Genomic DNA, 21,179 nt, shown 5'->3' with positions numbered 1-21,179 from the left:
TCAGATTCCCTTTCAACTCCTTTATAACGGTTTTTGCATATTTACATAAGCTGTACATATTTGAAAATTTTATCAAACGCTGTATCTAATTTTAACTATTTGAAAACGATCACAACAAAACTGAAGATGCGCTTACTTTTGTAGATAGTTCACTTTTCTACCGAGGGGATTTGATATAAAACATCTCGGATGTCGGGCTGTGGGAGGAAACGTTACACAAGGAGAAAAGGAGGTGAATTTATCCAACAACCACGTGATGCTTTAGTCAGAGGAACAGAAAGCACCTTTGCTCTCGATAAAATGTTTCATGTTTTGGAAACAGAAGGGAATTTTTTTTGTCTCTGATCGATCCCTGGCCCCGTCTTTGCTCCAGGAGGGCAGTATTTAACGGTAAATGATCCGGCACGTAACGTGCATCTCTTCGTTTGACCTGAGGTGTTTTCAGCTGCTCTGTAGGAGCAGGAAATCGTTAATGTGCAGGCTTTCCCATGATGCATTTGGCAATAATAAAAGTGTTTGCAAGAGAATCTGTTTGAAATTTCTTTCAGCGTCTTTAAGGGTGAGGATGCAGCTGCTGCCCAAAACTACAAGCTGAGACTAAATGCTTTAATTCATAAAAGGTGCAAAAAGAAACGTTGAAGCTGCTTACAGTGGTTCATTAGGGTCACTGTGATGACCACACGTGTGTCAGTCCACGGCAGCGCAACGGCAAAAAGCTGCTGAACTTTGCACGGCAGGAAGCTTTAATGGTCATAAATATGTTTACATGTGTTTTAGAGATTTGACCAAAAAAGTCTTGAATCTGAGTTCAAATTGAACTGATTCATGGCTTCTTGGGGGCTCTTCTCTGCACTCTGACAGGGCATTGGAGAGGAAAGCATCAGCCCTACAGTGAAATGGGAAGATGTGGACAAAAACGATTTGATGTTTAGCATTTTTCATTACAAGGGTTTGTTTGCAAAAAGTTTTAAATCAGCTGAACATTCTGTGGGAAAAAATCCAACATTATTAAAGTATAATTATTTAAAAGTCATAAAGATTTCAAAACACCGGTTCAGTGGTGTAAAAATTCTACTTTATATGGTCCGGCAGTCTACCTGAGCTGAGCTCCAAAGGGGGCGGGGCTTTCTCACCTGCTAAAGAAGGGCCTGCAGGATTTATCTGCATTTTATAGGATATGAAGTCAAATAGCACTTTATTCCAAATGAAGTTCGACCTTTTGTTGTTTGGCTGCAGAATGGATCTGAAAACCATCAAAAGTCGTGTTTGATTTGTGATGAAAGGTGTTTTTATTCATGATGACCACGTGAAAGAGAACGCCTGTGAGGTGTTTATAGGGAGCATCTTGATCCTGCAGACCACACCAGACCTGCGTCATGTTTGCGCTTCAGGTCCAGCCAGAACGTTTTCATTCTTGACTACAAATAATCAGTTAAATGGGAAAGGTGATTTCTATCAGCACGTGCCCGTATTAAAACGTGATAATCCATCTGTAAACAGATGATAATTATTAACCTCTTTCCACAGGCGCAGATCTCTGATGGAATTCAGACATTTCTGTGTGAAAATTTTGAGCAGCTGAGAAGCGGAATTCGACCCTGAGCTTATATCAGGTGTCTGTGACGTCAGCAGCGGACGCAGCTTTTATGTTGTTCGTGCACGAACCGAAACTGTCCGTTTCTGTTCCTCGGAACAACAGGGAGTCGCTTTGGGTGTGAGGGGGAATGTGCGCAGCCACATATCTCTCTCTCTCTCTCTCTCTCTCTCTCTCTCTCTCTCTCTCTCTCTCTCTCTCTCTCTCTCTCTCTCTCTCTCTCTCTCTCTCTCTCTCTCTCTCTCTCTCTCTCTCTCTCTCTCTCTCTGTTTCTCTCTGCAAAGCGGAATCAGCGCTGGTTTTTGTCTGTTTTTTTGCGCCAGGTGTCTGATGTGCGTCGTTTCCGACGCGTAAATTCTCAGAGGAGGCAGCAGCGCTCGACCATTTCCTCCGCCACCAGAGAAGCTGTTTTTTCCGTGCACATTAATGTGAGCAGCGACAGAGAAAATGGCTGTCCTCGTCTCCTCCTCCTCGCACTTTCTTTTCAGAAAAGCAGCCTCCAAACCGCACTTCACAACTAAACGTGCAACAGTCAAATGTGCGCAAGGTTTTACGCTATTTTCTCCAACGTTTCCTTTGCAAAACGCGCAAAATTAAATAAATGTCCCATAAAAACTGATTATCCATTAAGTGTTGTGTTGTCTGGCTGAGGTGTGACAGCTCCAAAAGCACAGGTGACACGTTTAAGGATAAAAGAATAGACCCCATTCTTCTTCTCAAAAATACGCAAAAGGACGTTAAATGGGTCATGGAGTGCGCCACGTTGAGAAACATTTACATCTAATCATCTGGACATAAATAACTTTTTATTGTTGAGACATAAACGAGAAAAAACTGTGACGAAGAATATTGTTTTTAAAGGCGCGTTTGTTTGATAATTTATGGAAAAGGGAATAAAAAGCATGCATGCTGATTCCTAGCAGATTGGAGTTTACATTCATGAGCCATGAGGTCACCGTGTGGTCTCACTTTTGTGCCAACGGTTCCAGTGTGAATCAAAAACTGGTTACATTTTGGATTAACTATCCAGAAAGCTGTGCGCATGCATGAGGCATCGTCCGCAAATGGCGCAGACCCCCTCCGTGTGAGAAACGGTTTGTTTATCTCTAAAATAAATCAGCCTCCAGACTGGATTCAGGTGTTTCTGGTGTTGTTTGCTATCTGTTCATGATGGGATACAGAAATGTGCTTTTATTACATCACTTGTTCCTTTAAACGCAAAGAGAGATGATCATATTTACAGAAAATTCGCACATTTTTTCCTCCTCTCTGCATTTATTTTTCTTTTTTTGCGTGCCTATGGTCCTGCCGGGGTTTCCCGTTAGTGCGCGTACCGGGAGCCTGCGCGTCTTGCCCGGATACAAGCCAGCCAATGATGTTTTAACGCGGCAGCGGTGGCGCACTGCAGGCGTGCACGGACCAATCGCAGCTGCGGTCTGAGCTGCGCCCATCTTCCACCAAATTTGTGAAGTCTGGTGATTCAAAATCATAACCGAGCAATAAAAACCTGGCGAGGCGAAGCTGTTCACCGACGCGCATTTTGCGTCAGATGTTATTCTCTTCCATCCAGAGAGCGATAAATTCTTTAACTTTGCGGTTTGCCAACCTGCAGTATGTTAAAGATTAAACAGAATTAATTATGTTAATATAAAGGCGTCAACTCGACTTAAACGAGTTTTAAAATTAACGAACAGCGATTATTTGGTTCCCATAAAGTGAGATTAGTTGCAGGATTTGCTCCTATTTAATCTCTCCTGCATCAGTGGTTTTTTAAAAGGCTGTTTAAAGAAATAACGCATCTCCTGACTCATGTTGACATCAGGCCAGGAGACAATCTGTCAGAATTCTGTGTGACTGGTTTGGAGAAAAAGGCAAAGTCGTTTAATCTTCGCAGGAGACAAAACAGATTTACTGTTGGACAATTATTTACATGTTTGACTTAAATTTTGTATTTTTAACTGGATAAACTGTCAGAAAATCCGACCCTTGCAAACAAAATGTTGAGGCTCAAAAAACGTCATTTTATTGTAAATAATGGTGGTAAAATACCCAACTGTCAGTCAGCTATGAATCATATCGGGAAACGTCGCTATAGAAACATAAAAGTTAGCTCAATTATAAAAAAATGTTTATTTGTTAGCTAATTTCATTCAACTTTTATGAGAGTATTTAACAGACAGTTTTACAATCGAAGTTAATCTTGAGATGCCAAATGTTTTCATCCTAATTTATTTTTTAAAGATTTTCTAAAATGTTAAAAACAAAGAGATTTTTTTTATTTCAGCAGTTTGAATTTTCTGACTTACCTACCAGCCTACAACTAATTAAATGTCCTTTTAATTGTTTTATTTTACCAATATTTATTTCGATTTTTATTTTTAATATTTAGAGGACCGTCGCCAAGAGGGTAGCCTGAATTAGGATATTTCAAATATCAAAACGTTTCCATTTAGTTTATATTTTAATTAAGTTACCAGATCAGTTTTTGAATTATTGTCTAATGAGAACATTTTTATTTAAAATAATAAATTAAACAAGCAGGTCGGCCATGATTTACACAGATCCACAAAGGGCGCATTCTCAAGCCACTGCTTTCGTTTTATTACCTATTAGAATTTTTGGGGTTTATGAATATGTTTTATTAAATTTCCTCAATAGATCGAATAAAGCAACTTTTGATTTATATTAACGTAAAATAATATACATTTAAATAGGCCTAATTATATGAATTAATTATAAATAACGCAATCAAAGTAATTAGTGTCTTTAATTGTAGTGGTTTCTGTATTGATTTAAGCGCAATTTCAGTTAATTTTACGCAAACTTTAATATTTAATACATGCGCATTTAAAGTCGAGCGGCTGCTAAATTCTGCATGACAAAAATGGTGATAGAGACACAGAGCGGATAAAAGATTGTCTACAATTGTAAATACCGGAAATCCAGTTCTAACTGACTAATTTATCCATTTTAGTGTAACCGATAATTTCCGGCACCGGCGGATGTTTTATATATGACAGCACGCGGTAGCGCCGTCCGTTTAACTGCATTCACTTGAAGCCACGTGCATCTCTGTTCATATCAGAACTGTGTGAGAAGATTCACGCAGCGCGTGCAAATTGAAAAAAAAGGGGAGAGAAGGCCACCATTTTATAAGAATTTATCCTTGCCGAAGCTCCGCCCCCTCACTTAGAAACCCGAGCACGTAGCAACGGCTGGACCAATGGGTGCCTTTCTTATGGTTCCTCCGACTGTGGTTCCTTAGCAACACTACAAAAAAACAGCGCTGACGTCCTTTCTGTTCGGTAATATTATGGTCTGTCGGGAATTTAGAGTGGCTGGGACTGGAGAAAGGAGGTGGCGAGTATCTGCTGTAGCAGCGCCCCGGCTGTTAGCTAGCGGTAGGTAGCACTGGAGTAAACATGGAGCTGTCTGCCGTGGGGGAGCGGGTGTTCGCCGCAGAGTCGATCATCAAACGACGGATAAGAAAGGTAAGCGCCAGACGGTACATTCTCTTTCCTTACGGGGGCACGGAACACAGTACAAGTTCGGTGTCGTGTGGTGGTGGCGTTTGGCTGCATGCTAAACAAGTCGTTTGTTTCTGATGGCGCGCAGGGTCGGAGTGAATACCTTGTGAAGTGGAAGGGATGGTCGCACAAGTAAGTCCCTCTACACCCCGCCTGTTACGCCGTGTCGGCCCGCAGCTGGGCTGTCTCGGATCCAGCTAGCTCCTGGGAGCTAGCGGGATTAAATCAGCTCGGTGTCGTTTTATTTAGCTCTTAGGCTAGCGCCAAGCCCCGCCGGTCTGACTTCATGTTTCCCCCCGCAGATACAGCACTTGGGAACCGGAGGAGAACATTCTGGACTCCCGCTTGTTTGTCGCCTTCGAGCAGAGGTAAGACTGTCGGGCCTTATTCTAGACACAGCCCGTGGACACGATGTCCAATAAGTGTAGAGTGTCCTCGACGCACTTTGCCCCCCTGACACTTTAACATGGGAGTCTGTTGATTTGTTTCCCACAGGGAGCGTCAGAGGGAGCTGTTCGGGCCCAAAAAGAGAGGTCCAAAGCCCAAAACGTTCCTGCTAAAGGTACGTTTACCATTCCTGATCCTGTTTCTGTTACAAAACAGCACAACCACACCTCGTCATTTCTATCAGCTTGTTTTCTTTTGTTATGATTAGAAATAAACAGGCATTCTATCATTGGACATATATTTAACAAATAATGGTCATTTTTCATGCTGAAATGAAAGCTTGTGTAACCAGGCTGTTTGTGTGTAAATAAATCTGCCTCTACAGCTGAAGGTCGTTTACCATCCTGTAAAATATAAATGTTAAAAGCCACTGATGTTCACGAGACTAAAACAGCGGAAGGTTTCTTGGGATAACATCTGATCTTTGGGGGTTTATTATAAATCATCACTACTGTTTTAAATGGTAGCAGACCTGAGCTTAAACTAAAACAAGATGGAGGGGAAATCAGTGTGTAAAAACACGCAACTTAAATTACTCATGAATTAAATGCCAGACAAAAAGAAAAGACTCCTACGTCAGTAAATGTTGGTTTATTTCTTCTAGGCCGAATCTCAAGGTAACACCAGGTCTTATGAGTTGAGGAACGAGGCGATCCGAGGGATGGACGTCACCTACTCCTGTCCTGAGCCGGTTGTCACCCCCAGGGCCAGAGAAGGCCTCAGAACCGTCGTTCCCACCATCTTCCCACCGAGTGCCGTCAACCAGGGAGAAAGCATCTGCTTGAGAGCTTCTGACCTGAGCGTTCTTGAACATCAGCGTTCTTTTCATGGAGATGGTTCTGATGAAATCCATTTACCCAGAAAGAGAGGGCCCAAGCCAAAGCCTCTGTTAGAGGACTGTGAGCTGCACGAGAGGCAAGCTGAGGAACCGGTGAGGCGCTGCGCACTGCAGTTGGGGGAGGAGATGGGGCTGGTCAGGGTGGCCCACAGACATCCAGAGAACCTCAGCCACAAACACCACCACCACCCGCTGAGCCGCCCGGTCTCCAGCAGGACTTCCTACTACCCATTCTACTCGGACAACAGCCGGCACACACACACAAACCTTTTGGACACACACAGGACTAAAGATGGCTCCAGGTGCTCAGCTCCGGCCCACTTTAAGCACCACTCCAAAGTGGGCCCGAGTCGACCCGCTGCACTTCCGCTCATGGAAAAGCCGTACTTCCTGGACCGGCCATCGCCGACTCGAATTGACGCCGACTCAGTGGAAATGACCTGGAGGCCAAGTCTCAGCAACGTGGAAAAGGTCCTGGTGACGGACGTCACCACCAACTTCCTGACGGTCACCATCAAGGAGAGCAGCACCTCCAAGGGCTTCTTCAGAGACAAGAGATGACTTTTTTAATGCTCTGCTTTGCTCCGATGTTCCTGCAACATTGTGTTTATTAAATAAATCCGTTTTCCTATATAATATATAACATGTTATTCATATGTGTATTTTATTAAGTTTGGCATCTGTTTAATGTATTGACCACGCTTTTCTCATCCTCCGGCAGGTGGAGTGTCTTTCTGCATATTCTCTGTTTTTTGCAACTAAAACGAACTAGAAAAGTTCTTTTTTTTTGTTTTTGTCCCTAGATCTCTCCTGAGCACAGGCTCGTTCTGGTTGTTCAGCATGGCTAATATTTAAAACTGAAGCACTTTGAATTCACAAGTATTATGAGATTTGGACCGGTTTGAGTCGTCTAACATTTCAAAAACAAAAAAATTCAACCGTTTCCCCCCATTATATTTGTTTCTGTTATATTCTCTGTGGTCCGTAAGATTGACCCCATACTCGATATGGAATCTTAACGTCTCACGGTCCTTAATTAGATGTAAATGGACTTCATTACATTTTCATAGAAATGTTCATAAAGTTTTGATTTTTAAAAAAGTTGTTAAAAGGCTTTTTAGACACTTTTCAATAAATCTGACTTGCCAACTTTATATTTGGCTCTGTTATTAGGATCCTCCTGATATCTGAGCTATTTCAATTTTAGATTTTGATCATTTAAAGTCTTCCAAATAATTTTATGACTGTGCAAAATAGTTAAAATCTTGTTAATAATCCTGCAGATTAGCATTGTTTTGTTCTAAAAAATGAAAATTGTGTTTTTCGGAATGCAGACATTGATTCTGTTTTTAAGATTTCAGTCATGTTTTGTAAACGATGCAGTTTTAAAAATCAGCTCTCTGGGGAAAAAACATTTAAAAGTGTTTTTTGTATTAATGTAATCCAGTATTAAGATTTTTTTCTTTTATTTATTCTGACATTTTGCTTAATGGGCTCTGAACGTTTGAAAGATTTAAATCGGGTCAAGATTTTTATGCATCCTGGTGCGCTTTTACCGCTCCAAACTGCGCAATTGACTTACCCGTTTTTTCTTTCTTTTTTTTTATACAATAAATAAAACGCACGCGGACACAAACCAGACGAGTCTCCTGAGCTTTAAAATCAACATATTTTGTATTTCGTAGGAAACGACGTTTATGTTTATTTTTATCGAAAACAACTAAAATAAATCTAATTCTTTTGAAGTGATTATTTTGGACACAAATCCGGTGCAAATATTATATTTTCCTTGTGGTAGTTTTTTTAAATAATATATATAGCCTACTGAATTTCAGAATAAGAAAAAAAACGGATAACAATAAAAATGACAACACCGAAATATTATTTATGATTTATTGTGGTTACAGATGATGAGATATATGTAAAACAGGCTAAAACAAAAAAAAAACACGAAGCTACCAGTTTTTATTTGATTATTAAACAATATTTATTAAATCTTCAGGAAAAAACAGAAGTTCTCCTCTGATGTCTCACTTTAGTCCGTTTTCAGCCACTTCCGGTCATTTTCTGTTCAAAGAGACAAACAATAAAATAATAAATGTTATTTTAATTAATGTGTACACGATGTTTTTATTAAATAAAACATTGAGGCGTGCTCAAAAACACATTTATTTAGCATTTTATCAGCTTGAATCCGTTTGCTGTTCATTTGATCTTTTGTTTAATTTTAATTCAGCAGCAGATTTTAGCCACAGAAGAGTCGAACTATATAGTAAAAAATCAAAGAAACAAACATTTGGTAAATATGACGGATTCGGGCCTTTTGGTAATAAAAAAGGCAGAATTATTTTATCACGTGAGCTGGTATGACCGGAAGTCATTCTGAAGATGAAGTTGTGTCTCGTCACCTTGGTTCTCCTCAGATCGGGTGTCCGTAGTTCCGGTCGCAACGTGGAGGGCAGTGCGGGTTCATCCAGTTCTCCAGGTTGGTCTCCTGGGCCCTCTGGTCCAGAGCCTGCATGTGGAGCAGGTGCTCCTGAGGAGGAACCAGAACATCATCAGCATCAGAGCCTAACCGTAACCTGGTGATGGAGCGGGGGGTGACAGTCTGCTACCGGCTGACTGAGATCAAAACACGGAGACAGTTTTGTTAAATCAACTCAGATGGAAAATCTCCACAAATGAATCTCAATAGAATAACTTTCAAGATGACGTCAGATGCGGTACGTCATACATTTCGGACGGTAAAGTAAAATTCTCAGAATAATTTTTTTTGTCGTTCTAAAATAAAATCAGAGTGTTACAGCGCCACTCAGAGGATACTAGAGGAAATGGCACACTGTAAAAATACACCAAGCCACATGATAAATATATAAGGTAAAATGTCTTTTTAAGTTTACTTTCTACATGAAGCGTGACTAGAAAAAAATACAAAATCATAATAAAATGTTTTCAGTGTTGTTTTCCAGCTTCATGGAAGCAGAAACTTTCATCTGGTCAGAAAAAAGACCCAGAATCTAATCTTTTTCACTTAGAAAACCTTAATCATCGTTAAATCAGATAAAGCCAGGCTGGTTCGTGCAACGCTAGATTTAATTATAATATATAATATAATTTTTATTTAGATGCTTTTAACGTTTGAACGTTTTTATCTTGTCATTCTGGTGCCCTGGAAACTCAGAGTTTCAAAATAAAAGAAACCATGTTTGAAGTCAAACATGTTTTGTACTTTAATGTACCTTGAATGACAGAAACTATTTACTTGGAGCAACAAACGCACGATTAAACTAAACCTTGGTTAATAAATAAATTTTGTCTCAAATCACAACAAGTTGTCTCAGGGCATACAAAGTAAAGCGTTCCAGCTGAGTTCAGTTTACTGTGCAAATTAGTTCAAAGTCTCCAAAGGGACACGGCAGATTGCATCGAGTCACTGACTTGTGTCAGAGACTTTATAGCAAAGAAATAAGAAAAACGCAAACAAACCCCAGTTGGAGCAGTTGTAAATCAAAACTATTTGAATTAAGCAAAATGTCAACATGTTTATTATTATTATTGTTGCTGTGGTGGTTGTATTAAGGATCCCTGTACTATTTTTATTTTTTTGTTTGTGAGTTTGTTGTTCTTTTCTTTTCTCTCATTTCTTTGGTCAGAGAAGCTCTGGCAGCTGGCTGACCAGAACCTCAGAAGTGTGAATGAGTTGCATGTTCTCCTCCAGTTCCCCAGCCTGGACCTCACCCTCATGGGCTCATCGGGGTGTCCGGCCTTCAGCGGCCTCTCCTGCCTCTTGCTGCGGAGAAGCTGCTTAGCAAAGCTCTCCTTGATGAGCGGGTTTGCATCTGATGAGGAAACAAACAGCTGTTAAAGAGAAAGTTCTGATCCAGTTCTCCTTCCTCCCAACAGGGTCCGTGTGTTGCTTTTCTGCAGCTCAGAGTTCAACATCCTGCCTGTTTTTGTTTGTCTTTCGATGAACGCAGCAGCTGTTACAGCTGTGCCGCCCCCCTCTTCCATAAATAACCCTCTCACCAATCCCTGCTGCTGGTGAGAAGTGTCTGACCCGTTCTGTTTACCCCCCCAGCCCCACAGGAGCTGCTTTCACTGGATTCTGTCCCTCTCCTTCCAAACAGGCCCGTGTTAGGAGGCCGGGTGGGTAACAAAGTGCCTCATTCATCCTCCTGGAGGGACGTCTGAGCAGCAAGTGACTCCTGCAGGAGGCCAGAGAGCTGAAAAGAAACCCGGTTCTGTCAACAAGAGTCCAGAAGTGCTGGTGCTGCAGATGTTTCTGCTGCAGGGGCCTCACATGCAGCAACGTGGCCACAGAGATAAGCTTAAATCAAACTGATAAAATCAGCTATTCTGGGGATTCAGGTGCTTTTATCCTGCTAAACACCAATAAATACAACATTATTTGTTTATTCCCACCTGCAAAAATAAATCTGCTAAATAGTTTAAAATCATTGTGAAACTCAAAACCCACATTCTCTAAAGCAATAAAAAAGGTGTGAAATGCATCCACTTAACAGTGAGGTTGTCGGTTAGATTCCCGAGATGCTCCTACCTGTATAAACGGTCATCAGGACCAGAAAAAGCAGGAACACCAGCAGCTTCTTCATCTTCATCACCTTCTTCTGCACAATCTTTACTGCTCTGAGCTCCAGAGTCCAGAAGGGTTGAAGGGGAGATTTCTCCTCCTCCTCTTCCTCCTCCTTCTCTTCACCCTCAAACCGTAACAGAATGTACTGTGCAAAAGTCCTGAGCCACCCCTGACTCGTGTTTTTCTTACGTATAAAAATCTGAAGGTTTTACAGTATTTTTAAAAAAGGTTTTCTTGATTTTATTTTTGTCTTTATCTGTTGTTGGTGCTTATTTCAGCTCTGGTTTCTGCTCCATTTAAATATTTGCAGAACTAAAAAAATGAACCATTAAACTTTAAAGTAATGTTTAAAAAAATGAAGAAATTATAAAGAAAATTTATGGCAAGCAGTCAACTGCACACATGTTGAATGTTTTTATTTTGTTGTGGTTGACTCCACAGTTAGCAAACAAACTGTTTGCTCAAATTTAACACATAAAAAGGGTTTCAGCACCAACAAGGTGCTCCCCAAATAACTTTTAGCTGAAAACATGATCAACAGATAAAGGATGATGTATCTCTCATGTTTATTAGACTTTTAAAATAAAGGTATGTGCATATTTTGACTTGGTCCATTACGCTCTTATTATGAAGGAAATTTATGCACATCAGGCACAGGGGTGCACCGATCTATCGGCACCAATTTCAGGTTATTTTCAAGATCAGTGATTGGCCAAAAACTGCAGTTATTGTTAAAGCAAACCATTGTAATTTTTTTGTGACAAGTGTGTCAAAACAGGTACCAAGGTTTTGTTTTAGAAATTAGAAAAATTAAATTCTAAAAGAACAAATATGAGTTTGTAGCAATGCTAAATACGTGCATTTATATTTGAGAACATTACCTCAGGTCCAGTTGAAACTGGCATTGTTTCATAAGTATTCATACTGGTTTTCTCAATAAAAAAATATTTAGATTGCTTCTAACTTTCAATTTATTTTTAATTTATTTTTACTATATTTTGTGTTGTTTTTACATGTGTTTTAATTGTGTACTATTTTTTCTGTGAATTTGTGTGAAACTTTCCACTGCCCATGCTCACCAGGTCTCCCTTGAGCAAGAGGTTTTTAATCTCAATAGGATTTTCTTCCCTGGCTAAATAAATAAATGAGTTGGGAAGACTGTCCACTAGATGACGCTGCAAACTCTGTCAAGTTGCTTCACGACACAAACTGAATAGAAATCACAACACTGAATGAGTTTCATTTAGGTCCATTTATCTACCAGTAAACCAGGAATTTGGGGGAATTTTACAATATTGCTTTAATAAAAGCTGTTATTATTATTATTATTATTATCGTTATTGAAAATATCATCATTGTCCCAGAGAATACGTAATTGTTTCCATGTCGGGCTCTCGCTGTTTCTTCTCAAGATTCTTTATTTCCTCTTTGTTTTGGGAAAATATTGATACCATTATTCCTAATTGATAATTGAAGTGGTCACAGCAGACAGAGCTTGTTCCCTCACTATTATAATCTAGGCACATTTTGACGAAGAGCAGTGCGCATGCGTGTGCAGACCTGTAAATCCCCAAACCTTGCAAAAGGATCTGGACCGCCTTGCTTCCGTTCGCTCACAAAAGAAAGTATTCCCACTGTGGCTGAATATTACTTACATAATGATACATTATTTATTTTTCAGACACAAAACACGTGAGCTGAAGAAAAACTTGGATTTTAACATCTCTTTTTATATATTTCTTTATGTGCCAATTTTTTTTACTAAATAACAGTTAAAGAGCAAGTCACCCTCAAATCAACTTTTTTGTTGATAAACTATATAAATGAGTGTCTAATTGCTCTGTAGACACATTCAGTCAATAATTTGGCACTTTAGTTAATCTTAGTTAAAATTTAAATAATCTGCCTAAAACTGTCAGCGATGCACCGTCGTCAGGCAAAAACTCAGCACTGCATTTGAATTTAAATCTGCCATCGCTAGTGGCTAAGAGGTACACTATGATGTTAGATGGTACGTTATGATGTCACAATGTTGTGAGTGTGTGTATTTGTTAGTGGCTCCGCCCTCTCGGTCTGCTAGGCAACAGCATTTGTTGTATTTTTCAAACAGGAAGTGGGAGTTGAGTAAGAATCTGGTAGGGGTTGACTTGCTCTTTAAAGAACATTCTTCAGAAAACTACAACGAACCGATTTTTTTTATTCTTTCAACTGATGCATCTTACAGGTTTATAATAATTTCAGTATAAACACACAAATGTAAATTGGAACATAACAATGGAGTAAGACGTTTACAACGAACCGATTTTAGCAGCTGCCGAGGAGAGGTTACTTCCTGTTTGCCCTTTCTTATCCCGGAAGTGCCAATGCGCCGCATGTTTGGGTGTACTATCTTTGTGTACATTTACTCTCTGGAGATGTTACGTTAGCGCGTTAGCTCCTACTTTGAATGTGACGTTGTTTTCTTCTTTGTTGCCAGTTTTATGCGTAATTAATACCCTGCTAGCATCTCGTTGTTTGTAATGAACATGAACGTCTTGCGTCATCTTCAGCCTGTTTTGTTTACATCGCGCCTCTCTTTGTTCATTTCCGCTCATTGACAACGTTGCTAACTGTCCAGCCGCGATGTGCAAAGACGGGGACGAGGCGCAGGAGGACTGCGGCTCCCGGGAGGAGTGGACGCTGCTGTTCTGGACCTCTCTGGCCGTTATCGTCCCGGTCATCCTCACACTGTGGTGCAGCGCGCAGCGCTCCAAGCGGAAGACCTACATGAAGGACTTCTTTCGGAAGAGCAAGCACGGCTGGCATTACACCGACCTGTTCAACAAGCCCACCTACTGCTGCGTCTGCTCCCAGCACATCCTGCATGGGGCTTTCTGCGACTGCTGCGGGGTCTGCGCGGACGAGCAGTGCCTGCGGCGGGCCGACCGGAGCCTGCAGTGCAAGGAGATCATGGCCCCGTCCCGCCCGGATGGAGCCATGGAGCACCGGTGGGTGCGAGGAAATGTGCCTCTAGCCAGTTACTGTGCTGCGTGCAAGCAGCAGTGTGGGACCCAGCCGAAGCTCTGCGACTTCAGGTACCGTTAAATCAATCCCTGCTGATCAAATGCATTAATTAACTGATGGAATAGTGAGCGAGCATATCTAAGCACACGTTTTTACAGTTATCCTCCAAATGAGAGGTCAAAGGTCCTTCTCTAACCATTTAGAGTACATAATTACACCCAGGGTCATCCCTGGGTTGTGTTATTCACAAGTGGAAAACATACCACAGCAACCAATCATCTCAGATCTCAGGTGAATCCCATCTGGAGGCCAGAGAACCACAAGACTTGTAGAGATTCTTACCCATAATGCACAGCAGCATATTAGAAGCAATGGCTCATACAGCTGTCAGCACGGTGGTGGAGGGAGGATGGTTTGGGATTGATCCAACAATGAACTCCTCTGTAGACCAAAGTTTTCCCATTAAGTTATTCAGGTTTATACTTTCACCTTGTACTGGAGCAGGGTGGCTGCAGGTGGTAAACAGTCCTGTGGTTGTTTGTTTAGCAGTGTTGTGTCCTGGTGCCCCTCAGGTGTGTGTGGTGTCAGGCCACGGTTCATGACGATTGCATGGACAGTCTGGCGGATGCAGATGTGTGTGATCTGGGTGAGTTCCACAGCCTCATCATCCCTCCTCACTACCTGCACTATGTGAACAAGCTGCGGCGCCTGCACCCTGACGAGTACACCAAGGTGAAGACTTCCCACAGCTTCCTCTTCAGGTGGCGTTTGACGCCCAAAAGCTAACAGGAAAACATTGTTTGTGTTTTTGTATTTTTGCAGCTGGGAGCGTCCTGCAGCAGCGGCTGGACCCCAGTGTTGGTGCTGGCTAACACGCGCAGCGGGAACAACATGGGAGAGGTTCTGCTAGGAGAATTCCGCACCCTCCTGAACCCTGTGCAGGTCACCATTCCCACCAAACGTCCCCCTCCTTCCAGTCCTCCTCCCTGTTTCTGATCAGAGCTGGAATTTCTTCTCCAGGTGTTTGACTTGTCAGAGCTGCCTCCTTCCAAAGCCCTCCAGCTGTGCACCCTCCTCCCCCCTGGCAGCGTCCGGGTGTTGGTGTGTGGGGGGGATGGCACCGTGGGCTGGGTTCTCGATGCCATAGATGAGATGAAGCTTAAGGTGAGAGCAGCCAGACTTTTTCCTCCCGAGTTTCTGAAGCTGGACTTTAGCTGCTCTTTTGTTTTTGAAGCAAATCTGTGATGTGTCTTCATCAGGGCCAGGATCCGTTTATCCCGAGAGTAACCATTCTGCCCCTGGGAACAGGAAACGACCTTTCAAACACTTTGGGCTGGGGAGCCGGGTATGCCGGAGAGATTCCCGTGGAACAAGTTCTTCGGAACATCCTGGATGCTGAGGTGGTCAAAATGGACAGGTGGGAGGAGAATCCAAACCCTAACCCTGGACAGAATAGGAGAAACTTCCAGATCAGCTGTTGTAGAAATAGGAGAAAGTTAGGAGATGCTGGAACATTCTGCTGTTTTTGTTGTTGGATCGGGGTTTTCAGCCTGTGTTGGTTTTCAGGTGGAAGGTGCAGGTAGCTTCAAAAGGATCCTACTTCCGTAAACCAAAGGTGAGTCGGAGCTCTGTGTCCTTTGATCCACAGCATGTTTGATCCCAGTGTTGTGACCCGGAGCTGAACTGAACCCTCCTCAGGTTCTGTCCATGAACAACTACTTCTCTGTGGGACCCGACGCTCTGATGGCGCTGAACTTCCACGCGCACCGCGAGAAAACGCCTTCCTTCTTCTCCAGCCGCATCATAAACAAGGCCTGAATTCTTTATTTGAATAAACAAATCCCACCTAAACTGGGCTTTCTGTGTAATTCCTGAAGGTTAGACTGAATCTGTGGCCTGTACTCTCTCTGCAGGCTGTGTACTTCCTGTATGGAACCAAAGACTGTTTGGTGCAGGAGTGTAAAGACCTGGATAAGAGGATTGAGGTGCGGGTCTCTTCTCTCACTGTGTCACCATCAGGAGAGGAAACGTGTGAACGAGTGAAGTTCGGCTGAACCAGGAAGCTTTAATCGTCTTTAAACCCTCATGCAAACCTGAATAGTTTAAACAGTAAAATCAGGCAGTGTGTGTGTGTGTTTCTCTGCATCTTTGTTTATGTGTGTGTGTGTGCCTGTGTGTGTTTTATATGCATGTGTTTATATGTGTGTGTGTGTGTGTGCATGTGCTTATTTGTATGTGTGTGCCTGTGTATGTTTTTTGTGCATGTGTGTGTGTTGGTTTCTGCTGATTTTGTTTGTGCATGCATGTTTGTGTGTGTGCATGTGTGTGTCCCACAGCTGGAGCTGGATGGGGAGAGGGTGGCGTTGCCCAGTCTGGAGGGCATCATTGTCTGTAATATCGGCTACTGGGGAGGAGGCTGCCGCCTCTGGGACGGTATGGGAGATGAACCCTGCCCCCCCACTCGGTGAGACACCACCCCTCCACACACACACACACAGCTGTTCGTTCCGAGGTTTTAAAACTTGTCATTTTTAAATTTTCTTTCGGGTTTGTTTCCTGTCTTGTTCTGCAGGCTGGATGACGGGCTGCTGGAGGTGATGGGGGTGTTCGGCTCCTTTCACTGTGCTCAGATCCAGGTCAAACTGGCCAACCCCGTACGTCTAGGACAGGCACACACAGTCAGGGTGAGACAGCAACACACACACACACACACACACACGGTCAGTCCTGCCACAGAGCTTCCTGTTTACCTCATTAAAGCCATTAGCAGAGACGATGATGGGGAATCAGATTATTTTTCACTGCCCTTCTCCACCTTGCAGCTCTCTGATCTAATTTAAAACACGCTGTTCATCCCGTCTCCACCCAGTGTAGACCACAGGTCCTCATCAAACTGCCTTTGGCTTCAAAAGTTCTTGTCACAGAAACCGTGTAAAACCTGTTCTTTTAGAAATATGCTTCGTCACCAAGCTGCACATGCACCCCCATCACCTGCACTAGAGGCAGAAAGGAAAGAGACGGGAAAACGACCAGCAGAAGCCAGTCCTTCATACGTCACTGAGAAAATTCATGCTAATGGCCACGCCCACCTTTACCTACTTTAGCAGTGAAAACATGAAGCAGATCGTTAACACTAGCGATGGGATTTATGGCTCTTTCATGGGAGCCGTTCAAAAGACTGGCTTCTTAGAACAAAGTGAAGCCAACAGAGCGTGGGGGGAGGGGGGCAACGTCTTCCTGCAGTGTCCGTGAAGGCGCACGGGGTTGGTTAGCGTTCCTCCCGACATACGTATATAAACACGTGTTTCTATGGATCCTCCTACGTCCGTCACAGCGGTGGGTGGGGTTTGAGCGACTTCCGGGAGGTTTGTTAAGATGAACGGCTCTCTACAGGGACTCGGCTCTCATCATTCACTTTGAAAACCCGTTCAAAAGATTTGATTCGTTCGTGAACGTCACATCACTAGTTAACACTCACTCTCAGGTGGCACTTCTCTGTCTCCAGCTGGTTCTGAAGAGCTCCAAGATGCCCATGCAGGTGGACGGGGAGCCGTGGGCCCAAGGACCCTGCACCATCACCATCACCCATAAGACGCAGGTCCTCATGCTGTACCACAGCGCGGAGCAGACGGACGACGACGAAGATGAATCCAGCGCCTCAGAGACAGAGAGCCCCACACATGACTCTCCCAGACCTCTGGGTTCAACGTCCGCTCGAGCATGATGCTCTTCAACCATCATGTCCTAACGCTACTCTCGTTATCCTTTCTTCACCCCGACAATCACTTCATCGTCTGCTTTAGCTGCTCTTCTCTTTGCACACACGGTCCAGTCAGATTTTCTGTGCAATAGGCTCGGATCTTTCAGAGATCTCCCAGATTAATTTTTATTGCCTGTTTAAGCCCGAGCTCCTGGGCCGGTCAGGAGGAGCTAGAGAGGCTGCTGTTCATTTGCACTGATCCCTCGTGCCATTTAGAGACTGTAGCTAGCTGTGCTGTGTTTATTATGGCGTATAAGACTCACTAGTATTAGTGAGAAAGTTTACACGTTTCATCCGTCCCCCTCGCCAAAAGCCGTGTTTGAATCGACAGCAGGCGATAACAGAAACGATGATTTCCCTGTTTTATAACCAGAAAAGGCACAAATATCAGAAAGCGACGCGGTTAAGTTAAGATTCTCCTGCCTGTGTTCTCTAGAACTCGTTCTGTAACGATTAAACGCGCGTGATCAGAGCGACAGCTCACCGCTGGTCTCTGATGTTTGTTTACATCTTAGTACACTGGAGGAGGAGCTGTCCTGAGGAACTGGCACAGCTGATCTGAAATCTGCTGCAGGACTCGGGAAGCAGCTCGACTTATCAAGCTTTATTTTGAAAGCACTGCCAAGTTTGTTCATTTTTTTCTTTATTTAATGTCTCGTCTTTTCCGACCTTCGGCTTGTTCCTGCTGCCCAGGATGTAGCTCATATACATAAACGAGGAAGCGATGCCTGCTCATCTATTTTATCAGTTTCACCACCAGGTGGCAGACTGAACACAGTATTCAGATGCCAGGCTGTCTCTTCCTAACCACTATAGCCCTGTGTTGCATGTTTGAACCCGCCATGTTCAGGTGACCCGTTGCTGTCACTGAATCGTGTCTGTCGGGCGTTCGCCCAGAGCCATATCAGGAAGTCTGCAGAATGTCGGATTAAAGTGGAACAGGATCTGTTTTTAGCCATGTGATGCCTACGCTTTTAAATGTTTTGAAGATGTTGAATGTCCCGATGCCTGAGGACGCCTGCTTTACCTCGTGCAGGAATAGTGTCCAATGTGGAGTTGTTCTGTTCAGCAGACGGCGGGCAGAGTCATCTCAGTTTGGAGAACCAGGGAGAAATGCACTAGAGCAAACAGCTGGTGTGAATAATGAAGATGTGTTCTATACCAGGCCTGTGTGTGCCTCAAAAACAGGAAACAAGCCGTGCATGGTGGGCAAAAGCAAAAAGAGGGTGCCGGTGTTATTGTCTGTACAGAATGGGGTCTATTGGCTCATTGGTTAGCTTGGCCTGGGTTGTGTTTACACAGGAGCGTGGATGTGGGCAAAGAGACGAGCGTGATTTGCTAAAGAGGTGTGGAGAAGTCCGTGTTGTCCTTCCTAAGCACCACAAGTTGGTAAACAAAAGCGGGCGTGAGCAGCGTTGCTTTTAAAGACTCTGATATGAAGCACACAGCTTCCCACTCTCACTAAGCAGCGGTGCTGCCGTGGGCTCGTGTCAGATGGTCAGTCCTTATGTTGCTGCTCTGGTCTGAGCTGCAGTCAGAGAAGATGTTTACCATCACATTCAGATTGCTAATCAATCGGGTATACAGGAAGCTGCTGCTGGCTGGTTCTACCAAGGCCATTCAGAGGTAAGTAGGTAGGCGCGAGAGTGACGTAACTTCAGCAAACTTCAAAAAGCCAGTCAGCTCAGCACGGACCACGCCAATGGAAATGCAATGACCCAACCTGGCCCAGACCGAGTGTAAAAGACTATAGTCACAAGAGGGACTATATTTTATTTGTTGAGCTACAAATTTGACTTGGCCCCTAAAATTGGGATAAAAATTTTTCATTTTTATTTTTCCCTAATTTCTGTCATTGTATCTGTTGCAGATGTCAGCAACAACAGTGTGATCTTAGAAAATTTTCAATTTTTTTAAAGTTATTAGTAAAAACAAAAGCTGTAACTAAGACAAATGTTCAGAAGTGTGCAGAAATATTTCAGTTTTTCCACACTTTCGTAGAAAGGGAGCCAAATAAGATGTCCATGATTATTTTTGCTGTCATAACTTCATGAATGTTGCAACAACATTTTTGTAATTTAGGCAAAATACTTTAAATGTCTGGTTCATTGACAAAACATTTTTTTTTTTTACTTATTTCTGCTTATAATCAGTCACTAGGTTTTTCATAGAGACTAAACAAGAAAAGAGTCTCCTAAACCAATCCCCTGCAATAGTTTCTGACAGAAATTTGATGGTGAGACTCTAGGATTTGAAAATCCTGACAGATCTACATCAGACTCTCAACATTCATGGGCTCACCCATCTGGACTCACAACAGGGAAGGCTGTTGATTTAACGTCCAGGAAACATGACCATTAACACTAGCAACTCCACCACATGGCAAAACTCCTCCAGGCTTGTGTTATTTGTGGAGATAAAACATCCATGTTGCGAAGCAAACTGGGTCAGTGGTAGAATCGCATTGCTGTTAGCCAATTAGAAGCTAGATGTCCAGATATCAGGAAGTAAGACTCCAAATCCTGTCGTCCTGCATGTATTAAACCGAGAGTATAATACCAGTATATTGTAAAAAAATATACATTTTCTGCAGGATTTGGAGAAAAAAACTTATGTCAGAATTTTTTTGTAATAATAGGAAGTGAGCTAATGAACTAATATTTAATAAAAGGAACTCAAAAGCCATTTTTAGGTAAACTATATTTCTAAAAAATATTTTTATTCTTAATTTGCTGTGAGAATTTCATGTACTCGATAAAATTTGGTTTTAAGTTTCAACAAATGTCGGGCCACTTCAAAGCAGCTGAAGGGCCACATGTGACCTTGGAGCTGTAGGTTGAAGACACCTGGGCTGACATCATTAGATAAATGTAGCATCTGATTTGGTTGACTTTAGCTTAATTTCTCCCTGATTCTCCAAACTGATCCCATCTGCTGAAGGTAAGATGCTGACAACCTAAAATCCCTGAACTATCCCTTTAATGTGTTTCCAGGAGCTGTGTCTGTGTTGCACTGAGTAAAAATGTTTATATATAGTTATTCCAAGTTCTTTTTTTTTTACTGTTCAGACAGAATCAGCTGATACATTTACTGATTTTCACATTATTTGGGATTTTAGCAGATACATGGATTTTCACTGTGTTGTGTTCACACCAAAATTTAAATTATATATTTTTAGTTTCATGGTCAAACTTTGGGATGCAACGATACGTTTTTCCAAACCGATATGATACCGATACTTGGATCTGAGTACTCACCGATACCGATTACTGTTACTTCTACCAAACAAAAAAAATGCAATGAATTGGAATACAGGTTTTATTTTCTTCTCTGCTTTCAACAGGAAAAGATTGAGGTAGCTGCATAAAATATATTAATAGAAATGATCACAAAACTAAAATATTAAGGGAACAGAA

The 21,179-nt window shown here is 42.5% G+C and overlaps 3 protein-coding genes across 3 annotated transcripts; 2 read left to right on the top strand and 1 right to left on the bottom strand.

The window, feature by feature from the left end:
- The first annotated feature begins 4,906 nt into the window (after window positions 1-4,906).
- cbx8b (chromobox homolog 8b) lies at window positions 4,907-7,049 on the top strand. Its single transcript, XM_015975163.3, has 5 exons — window positions 4,907-5,085; window positions 5,210-5,253; window positions 5,424-5,489; window positions 5,617-5,683; window positions 6,173-7,049. Exons 1-5 carry the CDS (start codon window positions 5,017-5,019, stop codon window positions 6,965-6,967), a joined length of 1,041 nt encoding a protein of 346 aa, XP_015830649.3. The 5' UTR covers window positions 4,907-5,016; the 3' UTR covers window positions 6,968-7,049.
- A 1,236-nt stretch (window positions 7,050-8,285) lies between these two features.
- Window positions 8,286-11,100, bottom strand: c4h17orf67 (chromosome 4 C17orf67 homolog). Its single transcript, XM_015975164.3, has 4 exons — window positions 10,965-11,100; window positions 10,145-10,245; window positions 8,815-8,942; window positions 8,286-8,473 (listed from the first exon to the last, which is right to left on the bottom strand). The coding sequence occupies exons 1-3, from the start codon at window positions 11,023-11,025 to the stop codon at window positions 8,826-8,828; spliced, it is 279 nt and encodes a 92-aa protein (XP_015830650.1). The 5' UTR covers window positions 11,026-11,100; the 3' UTR covers window positions 8,286-8,473; window positions 8,815-8,825.
- A 2,388-nt stretch (window positions 11,101-13,488) lies between these two features.
- Window positions 13,489-17,955, top strand: dgke (diacylglycerol kinase, epsilon). The gene is made up of 11 exons (XM_015975159.3): window positions 13,489-14,074; window positions 14,576-14,735; window positions 14,826-14,945; window positions 15,024-15,167; window positions 15,263-15,420; window positions 15,570-15,618; window positions 15,702-15,815; window positions 15,917-15,988; window positions 16,340-16,467; window positions 16,576-16,687; window positions 17,509-17,955. The coding sequence occupies exons 1-11, from the start codon at window positions 13,623-13,625 to the stop codon at window positions 17,725-17,727; spliced, it is 1,728 nt and encodes a 575-aa protein (XP_015830645.1). The 5' UTR covers window positions 13,489-13,622; the 3' UTR covers window positions 17,728-17,955.
- Window positions 17,956-21,179: the final 3,224 nt, after the last annotated feature.

The sequence above is a fragment of the Nothobranchius furzeri genome, chromosome 4 (assembly GCF_043380555.1).
Source record: "Nothobranchius furzeri strain GRZ-AD chromosome 4, NfurGRZ-RIMD1, whole genome shotgun sequence".
NCBI lineage: Eukaryota > Metazoa > Chordata > Actinopteri > Cyprinodontiformes > Nothobranchiidae > Nothobranchius > Nothobranchius furzeri.
The sequence above is the reverse complement of the archived record's forward strand: the minus strand, read 5'-3'. Positions and strand labels throughout refer to the sequence as shown.

What these genes read in the sequence shown, in the direction of transcription:
- cbx8b (XM_015975163.3), top strand. Translation starts at nt 5,017, where the DNA reads ATGGAGCTGTCTGCCGTGGGGGAGCGGGTGTTCGCCGCAGAGTCGATC. An exon ending in TGGAAGGGATGGTCGCACAA is followed by an intron (nt 5,254 to 5,423) that starts GTAAGTCCCTCT and finishes TTCCCCCCGCAG; the next exon opens with ATACAGCACTTGGGAACCGG. An exon ending in TTTGTCGCCTTCGAGCAGAG is followed by an intron (nt 5,490 to 5,616) that starts GTAAGACTGTCG and finishes TGTTTCCCACAG; the next exon opens with GGAGCGTCAGAGGGAGCTGT.
- dgke (XM_015975159.3), top strand. Translation starts at nt 13,623, where the DNA reads ATGTGCAAAGACGGGGACGAGGCGCAGGAGGACTGCGGCTCCCGGGAG. An exon ending in CCGAAGCTCTGCGACTTCAG is followed by an intron (nt 14,075 to 14,575) that starts GTACCGTTAAAT and finishes GGTGCCCCTCAG; the next exon opens with GTGTGTGTGGTGTCAGGCCA. An exon ending in GAGGTGGTCAAAATGGACAG is followed by an intron (nt 15,421 to 15,569) that starts GTGGGAGGAGAA and finishes GTTGGTTTTCAG; the next exon opens with GTGGAAGGTGCAGGTAGCTT.
- c4h17orf67 (XM_015975164.3), bottom strand. Translation starts at nt 11,025, where the DNA reads ATGAAGATGAAGAAGCTGCTGGTGTTCCTGCTTTTTCTGGTCCTGATG. An exon ending in CCTGATGACCGTTTATACAG is followed by an intron (nt 10,246 to 10,964) that starts GTAGGAGCATCT and finishes TTTCCTCATCAG; the next exon opens with ATGCAAACCCGCTCATCAAG. An exon ending in ACCCCGATGAGCCCATGAGG is followed by an intron (nt 8,943 to 10,144) that starts GTGAGGTCCAGG and finishes GTTCCTCCTCAG; the next exon opens with GAGCACCTGCTCCACATGCA.